Source organism: Aphelocoma coerulescens, chromosome 2, assembly GCF_041296385.1.
Source record: "Aphelocoma coerulescens isolate FSJ_1873_10779 chromosome 2, UR_Acoe_1.0, whole genome shotgun sequence".
Taxonomy (NCBI): domain Eukaryota; kingdom Metazoa; phylum Chordata; class Aves; order Passeriformes; family Corvidae; genus Aphelocoma; species Aphelocoma coerulescens.
The window spans coordinates 56,939,438-56,959,360 of NC_091015.1; the positions used below are offsets into that span (position 1 = coordinate 56,939,438).

At 40.6% G+C, this 19,923-nt stretch overlaps 1 protein-coding gene across 1 annotated transcript; it reads left to right on the top strand.

The window, feature by feature from the left end:
• Positions 1–13,166: 13,166 nt before the first annotated feature.
• LOC138105750 (probable G-protein coupled receptor 141) lies at positions 13,167–17,565 on the top strand. Its single transcript, XM_069005856.1, has 2 exons — positions 13,167–13,471; positions 14,808–17,565. The coding sequence occupies exon 2, from the start codon at positions 14,829–14,831 to the stop codon at positions 15,696–15,698; it is 870 nt and encodes a 289-aa protein (XP_068861957.1). The 5' UTR covers positions 13,167–13,471; positions 14,808–14,828; the 3' UTR covers positions 15,699–17,565.
• Positions 17,566–19,923: the final 2,358 nt, after the last annotated feature.

The window sequence follows — 19,923 nt, forward strand, 5'->3', positions numbered from 1 at the left end:
GCTCTCTCAGCCTGTCCTCATAAGAGAGAAGCTCCAGTAGAACTGTAGAGGTGTTCATTTTTGTAGCCCTTCACTGGACCTGCTCCAGGAGCCCCATGTCTCTCTTGTACCCAGGACACAACACTCAAGGTGTGGCCTCACCAGGGCTGAGTAGTGGGGCAGGATCACCTCCCCTGACCTGCTGGCAATGCTCTTCCCAATGCACCCCAGGATACCACTGGCCATCTTGGCCACAAAGGCACTGCTGGCTCGTGGACACCCAGGACCTCCAGGTCTTTTTCTGCAGAGCTGCTCTCCATCAGGTTGGCCCCCAGCCTGTGCTGGTGCAGTGGGTCATTTTTCCCCAGGTGCAAGACCCTGTGTTTGCCTTTGTTGAACTTCAGACAAGTCTTGCTAATGGAAATGGTGCCAGTCCCATAGCTGGGAAGGGTAATGCACAACCAGCTGGGGGCTCAGTTATCAAATCCACTGGCAACCCCACCCATAGCAGGGTCACAGTCAGAAAAGGACACATGCCCAATGCCAGCAATGGAGGCAAGACAGATGCTAGCAGAGAAATTTAATAGCATCCCAAATGCTTCATGTGAACCTGTAGGAAGCAAGACCCTGGCTTGCACTCGACAGGGGACACACGCTGAGGGAGGGACCCATGGAAAAGAGCTCACAGCCTCTCATCTGCTTTAGAGGTCTGCAGCATGGAAAAACACAACAACCAGCCAATGATTGAGGGGGGAGGCATACACTAATGGAGTGGTGGCACCATGATCTCTAACAGAGACGTGTAAGAATTGCACGTAGGACTTTGTCTTCCCAGTTCTTTTCCTAAGTGCAGCAAGACCTCAAAGAAACTTCACTAATAAGATAACTACAAAAATGTGAGAGAATATAAAAAAGGGCAGACTCTATCTGCATTAATGGGAAAATATGTGACAGACAACTTTCAATCATACCCTTGGAGAGAAGAGTTTCACCTCTCTGGAGGCTGCATGGAGAGAAACATAAATGGGTGCAAATTTCACATACATGGAGACAGACCACAGTCCCTATCCTCTGCTACAGAAGGAGCAGCTGAATGAGAATCCTCTCAAGACATGAAAAGTGTCCATACACTAGAAATAGCATCACAAAATTTCACATCGGGAAAAGCGGTTCATAAGTTAAATTCAGTTTGCAAGAATAAAACTGTCTGTACAGTGAACTGGCCTTCAGAAGTTTAAAGCTGAACAGCAGACAATCTGTATAAAATATCATGAATCTGTGAAAGTGGCTATTAAAAAAAATATATATTAGCAATTTGCTGTTCTTTCATGAACTGACGGTTTCAACTACATAATACGACTGCGTTTAGGTATTTCTGAAAATAATGGCCATTTTATTACATCACTGGACCACATCCTTTGCTTGGTCATCACCGGAAATACCTAATGGTTTCCAACATCTCACAAAATGTCACCTTTTATCACTAGTGTTCTAGTGAGGAAGGTCAGGTCAAATATCAATCCAGTGGAACAAAACATTTATAACAGCTGTAAATTTTACAAAGTAAAGTGCACCTCAGAAGATTCTTTCTTTTAGAAAATGTAATATGTAGTCTGCTCTGCAATATACCTGGGGTTTTAGACAGTCTGGGAAATAAAATGAAAACAGCTCCTTCTGTTATCTTTTAAACCAACAAGATCAAAAAGCTAGAGATTAGATATTTTGCATAACACCTACCTACTGTTTTCTGTCATTTTGCAAGATAACTGGAAGTCATTCTGAGAAATGATTGAAAATTGTATTCATTTCACAAAATGTGTGGTTTCACAATATAGCGTAACGTATGTCAGAAATTGATGCAAGAGCAGTTCTTCATAAACAGAGGGAGTCGAATCAGACTTCTCTCTAATTGCTAAGTAATCATTCCTGAAACTGCCCCAGGACATTCAACTTAAATTTAGAGAACAACTGTACAAAAAGAATAAGAAATGCTCCAGGTACATGCTCCCAAAGAGAGAGTATTGTGCAACTATTGTTGGAATAAAGACAAGAAACACAGAATCCCAAGTCAAAGTTGAGCCTTGAATTCATCTGCTTAGAAAGTAAGATGGAGAACCCACCCTCTCTGGTTTTTTAAGTCTGAGTGTATATGTCACTGCTTTCTCTGTTTGGATACACAGAATTATTTCTAATAAACTGCTCACTATTTGCCTCATTTCAGATATGAAATTCTCCATGTGGACACACTGAGAATTTGATTGAGAGGAGGAAAACAGAAGAGGAGTCTCCTTTATGTGAGTATCAAGGATACATATGATATAATCATAAAAGCACATATGGCCATGGTGGCCACAACTGTGCCATGGAACACTTGTCATCTGAGTATGTAAACATCACCAGAGATCCTGCTGAGCGCTTCAAGTCCTTCTGTGTAGTGTGTCAAGAAAAGAGAAGGCACTGCTTGGAATGGTTTTCTGACTGGTCTGTTCTGAACAAGGAGAACTTATCATGGGGTAAATTGACTTTGTCAATATGCTGTCCATGTGTCTGGGCAGTTTGAAGTGGATGATGAGGCAACAGGAGTGCATCACCAAATTTTGTGTTCTCCATCGACTTATGACCAAAAAAAGCAGCTGAGGTGGTTCTACAGCTTCTTGACATCTCTCTCGCTTTTGAAGACCCTTTTGTATTGCAGGGTCATGATGGAACATAATTCATTACTCAAGTAATGCAAAAACTAAAGTATTTGTGGTCTCAGCTCAGCTTCGAGCATGGAAAACCAGGATACTTTAGAAGGAAAGAACATCCAAACAGCAAATTAAGGAGATGCTCACAGAGTGGAAGGCAGACGATAATTCGTAGGACCAGTCGGTGTGAATATGCTTTGTGAAGTTTGCTAAGAATTCAGCTCACCACTTGGGAAGAAAACTAAAGCTTACAATTTGAGCTTATATTGCTTTTAATGAATTTACATGGACAAATTTATGTATCAAGTTTCTCTCAAAAATTAACTTAAAAACTGAGAAATAATAGTTCACTGATTTACCAGTCTGCGTGAGTGCAGGAAAGGAAGGGATGAGGAAAAGAAGCTATTGGATTTTTTTGAGGAAACTGGAACAACTTCAGCCTACCAACAATGCTTACTGTTCCATGCCAATACAAAATCATGATATTGTTTATGTCACCTTGTCATAGTGAAGGAGTTAGAAACTGATACACTTTGGGTTTGTATTGACTTAATTGTAAAAGTCTTTTACATCATGTATTTAATTTCATTAGGGAGCAGAGCTAATTAGCGGAGCTGTTTCTCATTACTAATGCAACCCATATATATATGCAGAGTCTCATTAGCTCTGCTGTTATCTCCTCTGCATGCACTGTTATAATAAAGAGGCAATTTACTGTAGCACTGCTCTGATATTCAAGAATATGCTCCTTTCTGGGTTGCTGAATGGATGTTGCACACTTTTGTGCACTTTGCTTTGTCTCAACCATATTCAACCTGGAAACTCACTCACAAATAACAAAATGAAAAATAATCACACTTGAAAGTGGAGTTCTCATTCTGTCTCCCACTAATATGAGACTGTAAATCTGGGCTGATATCTGTTTCACTGGGCAGTATTAATGTTCAGTTGACTAAGAAGTTTGAAAGGCTGAGCTTTCTCTAGTGATTGTGAAGAGTTAGAGCTCTTTGTAATGCAGCAGTGGGGTGGGGACAATAAACAAGGATGGCAAGCATCATCAGGAAACTTAACACCCCAATGAATGTGAAGTACAGGAAGCAGAAAAATTACAAGAACGAATAAAACACATGACAAGGCCATTAGTGCACACAGAAATAAGTAAAGCCAAGCTGTGACACAAAAAATAATCTTCAGCTGTTCCTTGATTAAATACCCCAAACTGGTCACTTGTGAGAATATTTAAATACACAAAGGACACAAAAGAGTGGTAGCAGAAACACACGAAGAAATACAGCATGTGAAATGTATCACCATAACAACATCTTTTACAAAAATGTGTAGGAGTATGAAACCACTGCAGTTACTTGTGAAGTAAAGATGACAAAAGTAGTAATTATGTTGGACCAAGGTGGTTTAATGTAGTTTAATGTCAAGGGGTATTTTTGCTAGAACAGAAAAATCCTGAGATGATAAAAAAATAGCAAGGACAAAATCTTGTTCTGGAGGTCAGGATGTGTGTAGGAGCAAATGATAACTTAAATTTGTGTTATGAAATGTTCCACATTAGTAATTGCTGCCAGTTAGTAACTACATTTAGTAACCAAATTTAGGAACTTGAACCTTCCCAAACTTGTGAACACAAAATAAAGATGTGGAAGGAAGATTCACTTCTGTAGTGTTGAGATGAGTTAAAATCACAGCCAAAAATGGACAGTAAGAGATCTGTCGAAATCATCCACTCCTACCCTCTACTTGAAGCATGGCTAAACTCAAAGTTAGATGAGGCTGCCCAGGACTGTCTAGCTGTGTTTTGAAAATCTTTAAGGATGGAGAATCCAAACACCTTCTCTGGGCCTCCTGATCCACAGCTACACCACTCTCAAATTTTTACGAATATCACAGAATCACAGAATCATAGAATATGCTGAGTTGGAAGGGACCCTCAAGGATTGTCAAGTCCAACCCCTGCTCCTACACCGGACACTCCAAGAGTCACACCATGCACCTGAGAGTGTTGTACAAATGCTTCTTGAACTCGGTCAGGCTGGTGCTGTGACCACTTCCCTGGGGAGCTGTTCCAGTGCCCAACCACCCTCTGGGTGAGGAACCTTTTCTAATATGCAACCTAAACCTTCCCTGACACAACTTCAGGCCATGTCACAGAATACTCTGAACTGGAAAGGACCCACAGGATGCAAAGTCTAACTCCTAGCCCTGCATAGGACAACCCCAAGGATCACACCACGTGCCTGAGAGCGTTGTCCAAATGCTTCCTGAGCTCTGGCAAGCTTGGGGCATGACCATTACCTGGGAAGTCTGTTCCAATGCTCAACTACCCTGTGGGTGAAGAACCTTTACCTAATATCCAACTTAAACTTCCTCTGAGAGCTTGAAGCCATTCCCTTGGGCCCTATTGCTGGTCACAAGAGAGAAGAGACTGGTGCTGCCCTTCTGCTTCCTCTAAGTGTTCACAACCCAAACTTTATTCATTGTACCCAAAGCCCTTAATAAGAAGGAATAAAGTGACCCGACAAACAACATGCATGGGGTTCCATAATCTTATCTTTTCTCTTATTTACAAAGCATGTTTTACCAACAACCTCACAGCTTGCTGCCCCAATGCACAATTAACTAAATTACAATGGGAGGAGACTGACCACCATTCCCCCAGCCTGCTGAGGTCCCTCTGAAAAGCAGCCCCACCTTCCAGCATGTTGCTGCTTCCTCCTACTCAACGCTATCCACAAAGCTCTGTGCTGTTACACGGCTCATGGTCAGGATGCTGGAGGTTACCAGATCCAGCACTGAGGAGCTTTGCTTTCAAATGACTGCCAGCTTTGCCTGGCAGCTCTTTCTTGGAAGCCTTTCAGTGCCATGTTTGACCCTCACAACTGAAGCCCTTGCTCACCTGATATGCCCCATCTTCCAGTGACCAAACCCCTTTTAACACACCCCACTCTGTCCCTGTCTTCTTCTACCAAGTGAGAGTTTTGTCACTAGAGACAGATGCTTTCAGGAAAATATTAAGTAAGTATTGTCCTTATTAGTGGTTCATTCAGATGAAAGTTTCACCCTAGAAAGATTTTTTTCTGGATTAACCCATATTCAAGAAAAACATTGTGAACTTACTTTTTAAAACAGTTCCAAAAAAAAAAGCTTACATTTTGAAATTATTAATATTTTGTTACATATTCACAATATTTAAACTGTTTTCTTCACAATTGTATTTTTCTTTTCCTGTACTGGCTCTGGCTGGGATGGAGCAATTTTTCTCCATAGCTGCCCACATGGTGCTGTGTTTTAGATTAGTGGCAAAACAGTGTTGATAACACACCAATGGTTTAGCCCTTGCTGATCCAGGTTTTCATAGCACCAACACCTTCTCTCTTTTATGAGTCTGCTCCTCTGGCCTGTGGGCTGGGGTGGGCAAGAGGTGGGGAGGCGACACAGCAGAGACAGCTGACCCAAACTGTCCAAAAGGATATTCCATCCCATATAACAACACATTCAGCACTAAAACTGGGAAGGGGGAGTTTTTCCAAAGTAGCTGTTGCTCAGAGACTGGTTGAGCATCGTTTTCTGATGGTGAGTGATGATTGCTTTTGCATTGCTTAATTTATGTTTCCCTTTATCCCACTCCACTCATTAAACTGCCTTTATCTTGACCCAAAAGTTTTCTTCTCTCTTTTGCCCTTCCAATTCTCTTCCCCATCCCTCTGGGGGAAATGAGTGAGGGCTTAGCTTAGCCGCCAGCCAGAATTTAAGCCACATTTTAAAAGAAGGTGTTAAAAGACTGTGAAATTCCTTAAACTTGTGGTTTGAGTTGTACCAAAGAGCTTTAGTTTAGAAAATAAAATTAGACTTTAATATGATCTTATTTTTATTCAAATTGTTAAATTTGAATGTGCAAAGCAAAAAATTCCTAAGGCTCTAATCAGAGAAGCCTGTTATTTTTTCATTCTTTAATCAGGAGGATTTTGAAATATCAGCAGGATCTAAAAAATAACTTTTAAATTAATTAATCTTTAGCTTCTCGTAGGTAGCAACTGGTTTATGCTGGCTAACAATGTTTTGACAGTCTTGCCTAAAAGAATGCTTAGTAAGCATTCTTTTAGAAGGAAAAAAAAAGTAAGACAAAAATTAATTGTCCCTTTCAGTGTCCTCCTTTGAACTGAGAACATAATCCCAGGATTTATTTTTGAGCGTTTGCATCTTCTGATGTAAAGGAACCAAATTTTGAATTTTTTGATTAATTAGGCCTTTAGGTTTACAGCTAAATATAATGTGTTTAAAGATGCTTGTTTCTAACACAATTATTTCTGTTATTTTGTACACTGAAAATGTACAATTGGAGCACATAAGTCTGTGTACCTTTGAAACGTAGGTAATCTTCCTCCCTGGCTTTCATCTACACTTTAGATCACATTATTATTAATCATACTTAAGGCAAATTTTTCTCTCTCTCAGTCTTAAGTTCAATAAATAAATTAATTAATTGCTTCTCCCACCCTTCATTTCTAGGAACTACTGGCGGTTGAATAAAAAGCAGTTAAGTTAATCACTCCATTTTAAATATTCCCCTCCATCCTATACTTTTGTTCTACAATCTATTTTTGTTACAATGGAAAGATAAGTTCAACACGACTCTGATAAACACTTCAGTTGGAACCGATCACATATTCCATTTTCACAAAGTTAGGCTAAAATATGTTAATTAGCTGCATGGCCCATCTACGCTCTCTTCTATATGTAGAAATATTCTTACAATTACAGTAATTGTTCAAATGCTTGAACTGAGGAAACAAAGAAATCATGAAAGCTATTAAATGAATCTATATAGACAGTTTGATGGTACTTAGGATCATGATCATTTTAGTGTGAGAGCATTTTGGTTGGTTGTACATATTCTCTTTGCCATGTGCTGAGAGTATGGGCAATAAACAGCCATACACGTGGCATTCATTGCATTTCATTCCTGTAAACAGTGTGTATAATGGAAGCATAGAGATTTCCCAACTAGGAAAAAAGGCAGCAGAAATTACACTGTTCTGCTGGAGCCATGGGTGATGGACTTACCAGCACAGAGGTTTGCTCCTGGCTGCTATTGGCATCACTGAAGGAGTCAACAGAACCTTTTCCAAGGCAGGGATTGGGAGGAAGTACACTTTAAATATATGGTGAGCATTTCTTTTTAAATCCCTTAATATTATTCCTGTCTGCACAATGCTTTAAGCCACTTCTATCGCCGAGTGTTGCAGAACTCTTTTTTTCTCTGCTGTACTTTCTGCAAATGGTGGTCGTCCTACAGACAAGGCCCTCTGAAGCTGAGAGCATCAGTTTCTATAGATACAGGACTATATCCACTGCCAAGTGGCCTCAGCTTTAGAGTTTTCTCTGTTTGCAGGATTAACCCTGCCTGTTCTTCTAGGTCTTGAAGGAAGCAACTTCTGCAGTAGCATCCACTAGCCAAAATGTTCAAATTTCAAATTCACTTTTGCTTCTTTAGGCATCTTTGGATATCTCACAGGAAATTAAATCAGAAAAGTCTGATAGCTTGCAGCATAGTTTTAGTATTCTGTCCTCTATTTAGTGAAAGGATCTAAAAAACTTTCTCCTTTCTCAACCAGTCCATTTTCTGCCACTGAGAACAGAATGAAACATTATCACTATATTTTGGAGGTGCTCTAAGTCTTCTATTTTGTACTGATATTTAATATATTTAATTTCCTTTGTATCTTAGAATTCACACTATTGATATTCATTCCCACTCCCTACTACCCAACACTCATAAGGATAAATGCTAATTCTATTTTTCTGATTCATGCCCAGGTTTCATTCCTATGGAGCTGATACAGGATACTTCAAATTCTCAATAGTTTGAAATCCTCTTTTCTCTTATTTTTTAATTAACTGACTTTTTTTGATGTGTATTTTGATGAAATTGGGGTGACAGTCCTCTAGACACCAGACTCATCAAATTATAAATTAATTCACTGACAAATTCAATCATTTTTCATATTCAGAGTCCTCATCCCTGTCTTCTAGTGCTCTCTCTGCAGCCCCATTCAGAACATGAGCACTTGCTTTTCTTCCAGAAAAATGGGAAACTTGCCTCAGTGAAGATAAGGCTCATATTTGTGAAACATGGTCACAAACACACAGTTGTAAGATCTCAGAGAGGTTAAGATCAGTGGGAATTTGTGAAAACAATCCAAATTCAAAACCCAGTCATGGAATCATAGAATGGCTTGGTTTGGAAGGGACCTCAACTACCATCAAGTTCAGCATCCCTGCCATAAGCAGGAGCACCTTCCACTAGACCATGTTACTCAAAGACCCATCCATCAAAGACTTGAACACCTCCAGAAATGGCGCATCCACAGCTTCTTTGCATAACCTGTTCAAAGCCTCACCACCCTTACAGTAAAGAATTTCTTCCTCATATCTAATCTAAATCTCTCCTCTTTCACTTTAAAGCCATTACCATTATGCTTATCCTACCCCTCCCTGTCCTTGTAAAAAGTCCCCCTCTATCTTTCCTGTAGGTCCCCTTTGGAAAGCACTCTTCAGTCTCCCCAGAGCCTTCTCTTCTCTGCAATGAACAACCCCAACTCTCCTCAGCTCCTCCTTTTCATAGGAGAGGTGCTCTACCCCTCTGATCATTTTGTGGCCTCCTCTGGACTTGCTCCAGCATGTTCACATCCTTCTTATGCTGGGGGCCCAGAACTGGGTGCAGTATTCCAGCAGGGTACTCACCAGAGGGGAGTAAATAGGGCAAGCAATTCCAAAAACAACCTCTCCACTCCACCTTGAAAGCACCACCTTTGTGTTTTGGGCACCCTCCATGCTTCCTGTAACTGGCTGAAAACTGTTATCATGCTTTCCTGAATGAGTCAATTGGTTTATGTGCTTCCTTTCTAACTGCTTTTTATTTTATTAAAGATTAAGCCTTGCCCAACTCTGTATCAAGCAAAAATTAGTTTCAGGGATTTAATTCCTGGAGAGGCTTGTTGATTCTGTGTATAAGTATCAGGAAAGAATTCAGACTCTGTGGCTGTGACCTTATTTATCAAGCAGAACATGAGAAACGAGGTGAAGTAGCATTATGTGGGGCTATTCTTTGAAACACAGACTTCTGAGAAAGGCAGTGAGACTGAAACAATGGGAAGTTTGAAAAGAACAGTGAGTAGAAGCATGATCAAGCAGAAAGGAAAACATTTGGAATAAGGAAAAATTTATGTTGTTGGTGCCAGATCCTTGACTCGCATGCAGTTTTCTGCAGCTGTTTCCAAGTAAAATGGCTTTATAGCCAGTAATACCAATTTTCTGCAGTAAACTAAAGCAACAACTTTAATTGCCACTATAGGTGTTGGAAGGCAATTAGACCAAATAGTGGGACAAAACTATTTAATAAATCTTCTAACTTACTTCTAAACTGGTATGTGCCAGGACAGGAGAATAATGACAAGTTCCTGAATTTATAATAATAAATCACTTCTCTTTGCACCAAACCAAAGAAATAACAGCTTTGTTTTAAAAGGTAAGTTATAGCCTGCCTGTGATATACTCTGCCAAATTCCTCCACAGAAATCCAAGATGCATTACTTCTATTTATATAAAGCATAATGTCTACTTTTGAGGCATACTAAATAGGTATGACTAAGGCAACTATATTGTATAATTTCTAATAAACAGAGAAGTCAGACAGCCTCTTTCATCCTGATAAAGCCTGATAAAATCTCTCAGGAAATCTGTAATCAAATAATTAGAAGAGTAGTCCAAGGATCTGAAAAGTTCTGCTAAACTTGTTGAGCATTTACTGGCTGAAGTTATTAAATTCGTCATGATGCATGGGTGGGTGGGATTGGCAAATTAAAGGGATTATCCTGTATGTTCCCTAACCATGGAGTATGATTTGTTCACTATCCAGTACCTGTGACTCATGTCTGACAAGGTGGGAGTGAGACAGCAAGAACTGTGATTTCATCTGCAATCCCAGAAAAAGCAGTACGTTAAAGCATAACACAGGTATTCCCTCTTACCATTGTTTATGACCTATGTGTAGCTCAGTTCTTGTAAGCAGCTAGCAATAGAGGGTTAATATTAATAAATCATTTAAATTATCAGTTGTTATCACCCTAGTTTGGAAGTAGCTAAAACTGAAAATCTATCCAGTCGCAAAAGGCAGGACAGTTTTACGCCTGTTCCAAGACAGAAAGGAGCTCTTGAAATCACATGTAAAACCTTGGTTGCTATTATACTGACCAGAAAAGATAATATGTTTGTAAACTGACACAGAAGCAGAGGAAATCATGCAGGCATGAAATAGAGAAGTTAGAGTTCTACTGTGGACCTAGTCCCTGCTTAGAGGAAGTCTTCTACACCCATTCATGGGCACCAGCAGTGACACTTCCACACAGAATCATCCCACCTCAAACATCCAACAGGCCTTGTTTCTCTTTTCTCAACTGCTACTTCTTCTTCTTCTGTTTAATTTTTCCATCTCAGTAATTGAAACCTTCACTCTTCTTCTTTGTCTTCTGTTTACCCCAGTGTTGAATCAGACATGCCCAGTTTCTTCCTTCCTTAAAATCTATTTGTAATTCTAATCTTGACCTGGATCTCTGTCGTGTATAGATGCATTCCTCTTTCAATCTTTATGCTCACCACTGGTCAAGATAAGCTATGTGCTGGCTCAATTTCCTCTTGTACTCAAATAACAAACTAACCTAAAAACTGAAACCTAGATTACAGAGCTGAGTGGAGTGATTTTTTTAAATTTTTCTTTTATTTATCAGAAGAACATGAAGATACAAGGTTAGCACACTGAACAGCATTAACATACAAGCTTCAAGGAAGGTTTCAAGGAAGAAGAGACTGAGAAGTATGAAAACATCAGTGGAGAAGTTCCGTTTCTGACCTTCCGCAGTTTTGGTGCCAGCCAACAGCACTGTCCCCAAGGTGACAAGAGAATTATCCATGCAACATCTTTGCTGGGTTTTGGCCTCACTTTACATCCAAAGAGCTCAGACTGGACTCAAGAAGGTAACAGTGCACCAAGCTCTTGATCTCAGAGTCTGATTCAGCACTCTCTGGAGTGCTGGCTGTCATATAGCGGCTACTTGAGGAATGCAATATCTTCATGTCTGTTCTGATTTTATTACTTGGTGGTTCAAGGTTTGTGGATTCCTTCAAGCTCTGTGGAGAAGGCAGCAGCCATTTCCTGCTTCAACCAGAGGCTGAGGCTCTAGTTTCATGAAAACCATCAGTGTTTGACACCCAGGCTGTTCATTACCTTCCTGCGCATTTTTGCAGAACCAGCTGATCATCATTTTGCCATCCAACCACCACCACTACAGGGTCGGGCAGCAGCCTGTCCTTATGTGGGATTAAGTGATGCTGGAACCACACCTGGTGAGTACCATTACCCAGGCAGCTGTTCTCCAGCAGTGCTCTGATGGAACAATCACACATTTCTTTTACCCCAAGCCCACAAATATTTGCACTGCCCAAAATGGGCATCCCTGCCACTCTGAATCCTGGTCTAGATGAAGTGGTAACTGCTCTCTCAAAGCTTTCAGGGTTTATCCTGAGAATGTCTCCCAGACTGCTGTTTCCACATTCTTGCTCACCCTGAGAGTTTCCTGTTTCTCTTTCTGACTTTTTATTTTTCTAAGTTTTGTATTTATTTAGTTCTAGTAGCTCTCTTTCATATCTTGTTCTTCCTAGCACTGTTCTTAATAGGAGATACGCCACTCAAAGGGTACCATCCTCTCATCCACAACAGAAGGTGGCTGACTGATGGCAGGAGCAATGCTAGCTCAGCCCTGCTGGAATATGGTTTTTATGTTATTGTTCACAAAACCTTATGTGCTGCCTATCATGTTTGAGTAGGGATGACTCCAAGTGAAATCTAGAACTGTAGTTGAAAAATAAACTGGACTAACATTTTTCTGTTTAATTTTTGGTCAAGAAGCTGCTTTTGAATGTCTCTACAAGAGATGTGACTCAAAGTCTTCCTCTTTTCAGGGAGCTGCCATGTACTAATGATATGCTTCAGGGCCTGCATTCATGCTTTTGGTTCAGGAATAATTTCCAAGGCCCACTGGCTTCTCTGCATCTTTTTTTAACAGCGGGAACTCTTAAGTTGCTTTTCACATATGCCTATGGCTTGTTTTACTTATAATATTTAAACAGTGAGAAATCTCCTCTGAGTTCTTGATGATCCAATAACATGTTAGAGTGAAATCCCTTTAACTCTGCTAGACCCTTTGTTATTTTGGAACATGTAGCTTAATTATTAGACATAAAGCAAGTTTGGGGAAAAGTGTGTGTATAAGGAAAAAAACCTGTGCTCAGGTGCACATTTCTTTCCTTGATCAGTGGCACTTCTCACCTGTTTAGTAGCGAATCCCAGTAACAGGTGGTAGTTGTACAGCTCAGGTAATCACTGCCCATCTCGGCTTTAAGACTGACCAAATTGTGGTCAGAGATAGTCCTGACTAGATCTGTGGGTTTGTTCTACCTGTCCCAGCACACTGATGGTCCCTGACAGCTCAGCAGCTTTTCCAGTGGCTCTCTCTGGATGATGAAAAGGACATTAGAAGTTGCACGTATGAGATTGCTATCACAGTGAAGCAAAAAGAAAGGCTTGTTCCTTCCTGTGTGTGGGCTGAGAAAACCCTCAGTTATCTTGGTCAAACAGGTCAAAGGCTGTTTTTTTCACTCTGCTTATGTACGGCAAATGCTACAGCTGCATGAAATAGCACATTTCAGGGTGAAGTCAAAAAAGAAGAGATTACAAGGTAAAATTCAAATATTTTATTGCTATGAATAGTGAAAAAATTGTAATCTATTTCCAAGTGATATGAAATGTTGGCATTAAACTGTAATTATGCTGTTTAGAACAACTAAAACTTGTACATTCTCAAAGCCACTTTGAAATATTAACAATATATGTTGGAAAATTAATTGGTTTGTAAAATTTTTGGTATAGCAAAGTTTCTGGGATACTTCTTGTGCTTGTCTTGTAATATTAGACAGGTAAACAATTTTAAACATTTATAAGGTCATGAATTTTAAAAGGAGATGAACAGAAAGGTTTATACTGATCTTGACTTTCTAAAGATGCTTTGCCTGATGCTTCATAAATAAAAAGTTCCTCTGAGAATGTTTTGCAGTTGCAGTCTATCACTTTACAGATGAGTGCAAAGAATTAAGAATTGCTGATTAAAACAAGGTTACTGATTTCAAACTTTAAAGGAATCAAGAGAGATGACGCTGCTTTTCTAAGAAATAATTTTTCAGCTCTTATGCTGTTCTTTCAAAACTCTTTTTAATATAAGGATAAATTTCATTGAAAAATTATGTCTCTACCCTGCATACTATCCGTGTATACTTGTACAGAAATCTGTATGCAAGTCTGCATCTTGAGTTAAGTCTAAATAAAAATGCAGCTATACGTGGCTATGTTCAACATGTGCCAAAAGAATTATATCTTTCAGAAGATCATTCCTAAAGTAATTTTTAGCTTTTCTTCACTTTTCATGGTAGGGTAGCTCAAGGGAATTTCTGTAGGAAAAAGACTTGCAGATGAAGCCAGAAGATATTGAATTTTCATCTGCAGAACTTTATTTTAATTTGATCCATATGTCTAGAAAAAAACCTGTTGCTACCTCATAAGTATTCTGTACCCACTCAGCAAGATGATAAAAAGGTGGATCAGGTGTCATCATAGAGTAGCCACACAATAGGTACAATATTTCACATTTCAGTATTTTCCCACCTTCAATTTTAGCTTTATAACATGAGTGCAGATAAAACTTGCACAATTTATGAACAAGCAGTGTCTTCATTATTTCAAATGGCTGAACCTAGAGGCAAATAATTGAAAAACAAAATCCTAGAATGCAGTTTAGTAAATCAAAATCTCATTCATACTTAGATAAAACATGGTTTTAATACTGAGAGGCATGGGTTACTGCTGTCATATGCAGTATGACAACAGTTATAAAGTTGTATACTACATGGGATAACATAATTTCAGACACAATACCGTGTCTCTTCATGAACCTATGACATTCCAGTTAATAATAATGGAAGTAACAAAGAAAACGTGTAACTCCTATTTTTCTTTCTCAGTAAACTTCAAAAGAGGAGTTTATGATGATGCTTAATAGCTCCATAACCCAACAGAACCATTCGTCCAACGACACACCGCTGGACTCCTCAGAGAAGCTCCACGCTGTTCTGATAGTCCTGTACATCATCAGCCTGGCTGGTGGCACCCTCGGGGTCATCATGATGTCCCGACAGCTGTTTCAAAGGAGATCACAATCTGTGATGACCCTTATGATCATCAGCCTCCTGGTGCTGCACACCTTCCTGCTCCTCAGCATCCCCTTCCGCCTCAGCTATTACGTTCTGGGGGAGTGGAAATTTGATACGTTTGCATGCAGGCTCGCGAGCGCCATCATCTACCTGCACATGTATGCCACCTTCGCCTTTTACGTGGCCATCATCGTCACCCGCCTCCTCCGCCTGGAGTTTCGGAAGTGCTACACGACAGCCTGGGTGGGGGCTGCCTGGCTGGTGGGAGCGCTGGTGATCGCTCCTGTTCTTCTCTCATACTATGGCACCTCGAAGCCGTACAAGCCATCCGAATGCTTCCAGTTCCACAGGGAGTTACTAGAGGCTCACATGGTGATGGCAAACTACTGCCTGATTGGGATTTTGGTGGCAGTGTGTGTTGTGCTCACTGTAATCCAGCTGACTGTGATCTATAGAGTAGCTGCGAAGTACTGGCCTGACATTAACTCTCATGTGGAATTCAGGGCTCAGGCGAAGAGTTTCTTCTTCATCTTGGTAACATTAGTCTGCTTTATGCCTCATCATATATTCAGAGTATATTATATCCAAAACTACAACCTTGATAAAGACCATAAACTACTCCTATACAATGAGGCTTTTTTAGCTTTAACAACAATGTGCTGCTTGGATATGTTGTGCTTCATAGCAGGAATAGCCCACTGAACTGTGAACTACCAGGAAGTCCAGCTGCAGTGTGTCAATACTGGATTTTGAAAGAAATAAAACTGTGTTGGGATTTTCCTGAGCTAGGAGGACTGGTGAGTTTATGACATGTCTCTACAGGTCTACAGCATTGTTTGGTTTTTACAGACCAGTAAGATTCTTCTTTCACGAGCTACTCTTTTTTATCTTCTCTCTAAAAGGCAGACACACACATGCGTCTTACTCTAGTCTTGACCCAAGTGTCATGCCCTGAAGCTTCATTAAGATTTTCCTCAACTGTCCTTCTCTAGCAATTACAGCACAAGTATCCATTCCTTTGTATTTTTTTCCTCAAAGTGTCTCAAAATAACCACAACCCACTGCGGCCAAGAAGTTGTCTTTTCTGAAGATCTAACAACTTCTTCTGGCTATTGTGATACTGAAGGGAAGAGATGGAAGAAGGAAATCCCTTTACAGGATATTTGTACTAGAGATTTTAGGTAGCAAGGACATAAACTCTATTCAAATGAGAAGTAGTCACAGAATCAGAGAATGGGTCAGGTTGGAAGGGACCACAGTGGGTCATCTGGTCCAACCTCCCTTTGTATAATTTATACAAAGTATATATTAAACTAAATTATATGAAAACTAATCATTATCACAACTTCACCTTTACTTGTGTCATTCCAAATCCACAAACAGCTCACTGAATTGTGATAATTATATATTTAGAGTTAATGAAAGCAGAACAGGATTCAAAACTTCCGCCTTATATCACTCTCTTATATCTCTCAGGATGGGATCTGATTGTTATTTCTTAGGTCCATTGCAGCCAAAAAAGTTGCTGTGGTTCCATAACTGGATCTGGAATTCAATTGAGGGGAAGGATCAGACACTCTCTAGGACAGGGAAATATTTTATCAGCCTTCAAAAACCTTTGATGTCTCGTCACTTTCAGTTGTCTGGTAATTTATTATCAGATGCCATATTTTTTCCATTTACACATGTAACAAAACAGACCTAGAATAAACTTACTGAACAGTGCCTAATCAGTTCAGCATATTCTTGTGCATTTATATACAAATTTGTTCTGAAGTATATCTTTTCTCCATTAGAGAGATTATACTCTTTGGGAATCACATCCGTTCTGGAAATATCTGTTTTATCTTCATGATTTAAAAGGTTTTTTTAATGATTCATTCTTCCTGCTCTGCTCAGTGCAGACAGTCTCTAACCCTTCTGCTGAAGACCCCACTGTTGTTTGCTGCATCCCAGCAGCTTGAGGCCAGATTTCTCCCACCCCAGACTTCTAGGAGTCACACAAGGCTATACTTCCTCCTTCACAGCCCTGTAAGTTCCCATAATTTTTTGTCTGGCAATCTCTGCTGCAGAAAGTGCTATGATCCCTGGGTTCAAATGGATTAAAGCTTGATTTGGGAGGATTATAAAGTACACTTAAAAAGTAATGCTACTAATACCTCAGATTGATGACATTTCTTTGAATGAAAAAACATACACCTACTCTGTCAATCCTGAATAAATGTTTTTGCCTTAACATTTCCATAAAAAAACTTTGTTGAAAACTCCGGATCATTTCAGGATCCTTTCTGCCTCTTTTAAAAAGTGTGAGGTGTCCATGGTCCAGCAGCAAGTCCTGAAATCTGAATCCTGGTCTTATGGCTTCCTCTAGGGTTACCAGGTCCACTCCTGCTCAAACAATAGATTGATCAGATCATGATTTTCAAAGACAGCAGGTAGACCTAGAGTTCAGTATCAGAGAGATGAAGTGTGAAGGGACAGATTTTAAAGCTGGATCTACCAAAGCCTTTAGAAAAACTGGCAAAGCTGCAGGTTTTGCAACAAGTACAATGGTTTTTCCCTTACTGTACTGCTGGGGCTAAATAAAATATCTGTTCCTTGAAGAAATGTCCTGTGTCACTGCCTATTCTCACTGACCAATGTTTTTAAGGTGACCAACCCAGTAAAGATCAGAGTCATCTGACCTTGCTTGTGAGTCTGCTGATGATCTATCAGTCCACCATAATGCTGTGCAAGTCTGGGGGAGAAAAAGGGAAATTACGTGCATGTCCTTAGCCATGTGAACAAATCATGCCTTGATGGCCTTGCCTTTGCTATTGCCTGACATATTTTACCTGTGCCTGGCTGTGTACCTTGCTGAAATAACCCTGACCCACTGCCTTGACTTCCTGGTGTGATGCTGAAGCTGTGTTGCCCATCACAGCTGGCTGGTAACTACTGGCTGCTGGCTGGCACTGGGCCTGCCCTGCTTGCCCTGCCTGGGTGCCATGGGGCTGCATGCAGCACCAACTCTGGCTGGAATGGAGTCAACTTGCACAGCATCAAGGCTTTCTCTCTTTCCCACTCTGTCCCACAGTAAGGCTGTGGGCAGACAAGACAACAGGAAAGCAATGTGTAGATCTCACTATGGTCCTCTTAATTCAGAGGATAATGGATTAAGCATTGATGTCAGTGTTGTTACATCTAAGACTCACATTAAAGTGATGGAGATAAGCTCTATTCAATATCCAGTCCCCTGCTGAGATCTTTAAAGCACTTTAAAAACTGGTTAAAATAAAAAATGGCCACTCTTTAGAAGGATGGTCTGAGAACTAAATTCTGAAAGAACAGTAATATTGAGCTCAGATTGCAGGGTACAATTACTTACTATGAATTATATAATGACATACCCTGGAAAACAGTTAAAAATGTTGATTTTAATGCCATTTGCAGGACCCAAGTAATTCTGGAGATAATTATAGACATTAATAATTGCTTTCACATCAAGAGATCATGTAAAATTGTAACCCATTTAGTCACCCCACTCATTTTTAATGTTATCCAACGAAGACTGGGAAAATCCTCAGACATTCTGGAGAAAAGAATATCAAACTTCTAGGTATCTTCCATTGTTGTTCTCTGCATTAAGTTCTGTATAAACAGAGCAGGCAAGCAGACCAAAACGAAAATCCTGTGGGGTATGCCCAGCCCCTGCCCTGGAGGGGTCTCTGCTGAGATAAGAGATTTCGCAATCGCCCAGCAGGACTCCCTGGAAAGGCAACCACTTCTTTGGTCACTTTGAGAAAAGACAGACCCACAATCCTTTAGGAGACCCTATGCAGATCCTTCGTAACCCATTGGCCTTTACCCATCCCAGATCCTTTGTAACCCATTGGTCTTCACCCATCCCCTGTATCCCTATAAAAGCTAAGCCCTCTGCCCCTGTGCAGAGAGAGCTCTCGTCCCTGGCTCTCCCCTTTGCCGGAGGGGACCCACAATAAAGCTACCTCTGTGCGGAACCAGCCACACGGGCCTCTCATGTCTCTCTGGTCTGGCTTGGCCTGGAGGCTGCCCTGCAGAGCTGAGCTGAAATCATGAGCTGACAATCACTAAAGAGCTGACAGTCTCTGCATGGGCCCTCCTGCCAGCAGCTGAGGGAAGACACCGGGCCTCGGGAAGGCGATTCCTTTCGGGACCATCTCCCCGGACTGGTCACCTCTTCCTAGGTCAGAGCCACTGACACCATCATCCAGCTGTAATAAAATCCCCTTTGTATTCCTGACTTCCTAAGTTAGTTTGATGGAAAGCTATAGGCGGTTCTTACCACACAAATGGTTGTGCTCACTGCTGTCACAGCTACACTGCTACTAGTAGCCTGTTCCTACCTGACTCGAGCATATCCTTTTCAACAGTGCTGAGGGTGATGCACAAGAGACATATCTGGTTTTAATTCACATCTTCCTTCTGATTCATCTGTTCCTTGTGCCTCCTCACAGAGAAAGGTCATACTGATGACGTTGTCAGATGGACATGCCCCTCTGCAAACAAGCAGAAGGAACAGATGCATTAGGAAATAAACAAAGACACACTCCCACTCCCTTTTTGTTTCTTCTTCCCTCAAGCAATGACACTCTTAACAATAACAGATACTGTCATAACTACCTCTTTTTTTTCCTGCGTCAACCCTAAACCTAAAACTACACTACAGTCCTTGCCTTTTATCACATACATTCCAGTTTGGGGCTTTGAGTGCCACCATGAGCCACAGAGCAGCTATCTGGCATACAGAGCAGAACTACATGTGGGTAACACTATGAAAGAAATTGAAAATTGCTTTATCCATAAGCACATGGGTGAAAACATCGCAGAAAAGCTACAGGAGGGCAGCATTTGTTGCAATGATTGTTGCACAAAGAATAAATATCAGACAAAACTAAACCCAAAGAAA

What these genes read in the sequence shown, in the direction of transcription:
- LOC138105750 (XM_069005856.1), top strand. Translation starts at nt 14,829, where the DNA reads ATGATGATGCTTAATAGCTCCATAACCCAACAGAACCATTCGTCCAAC.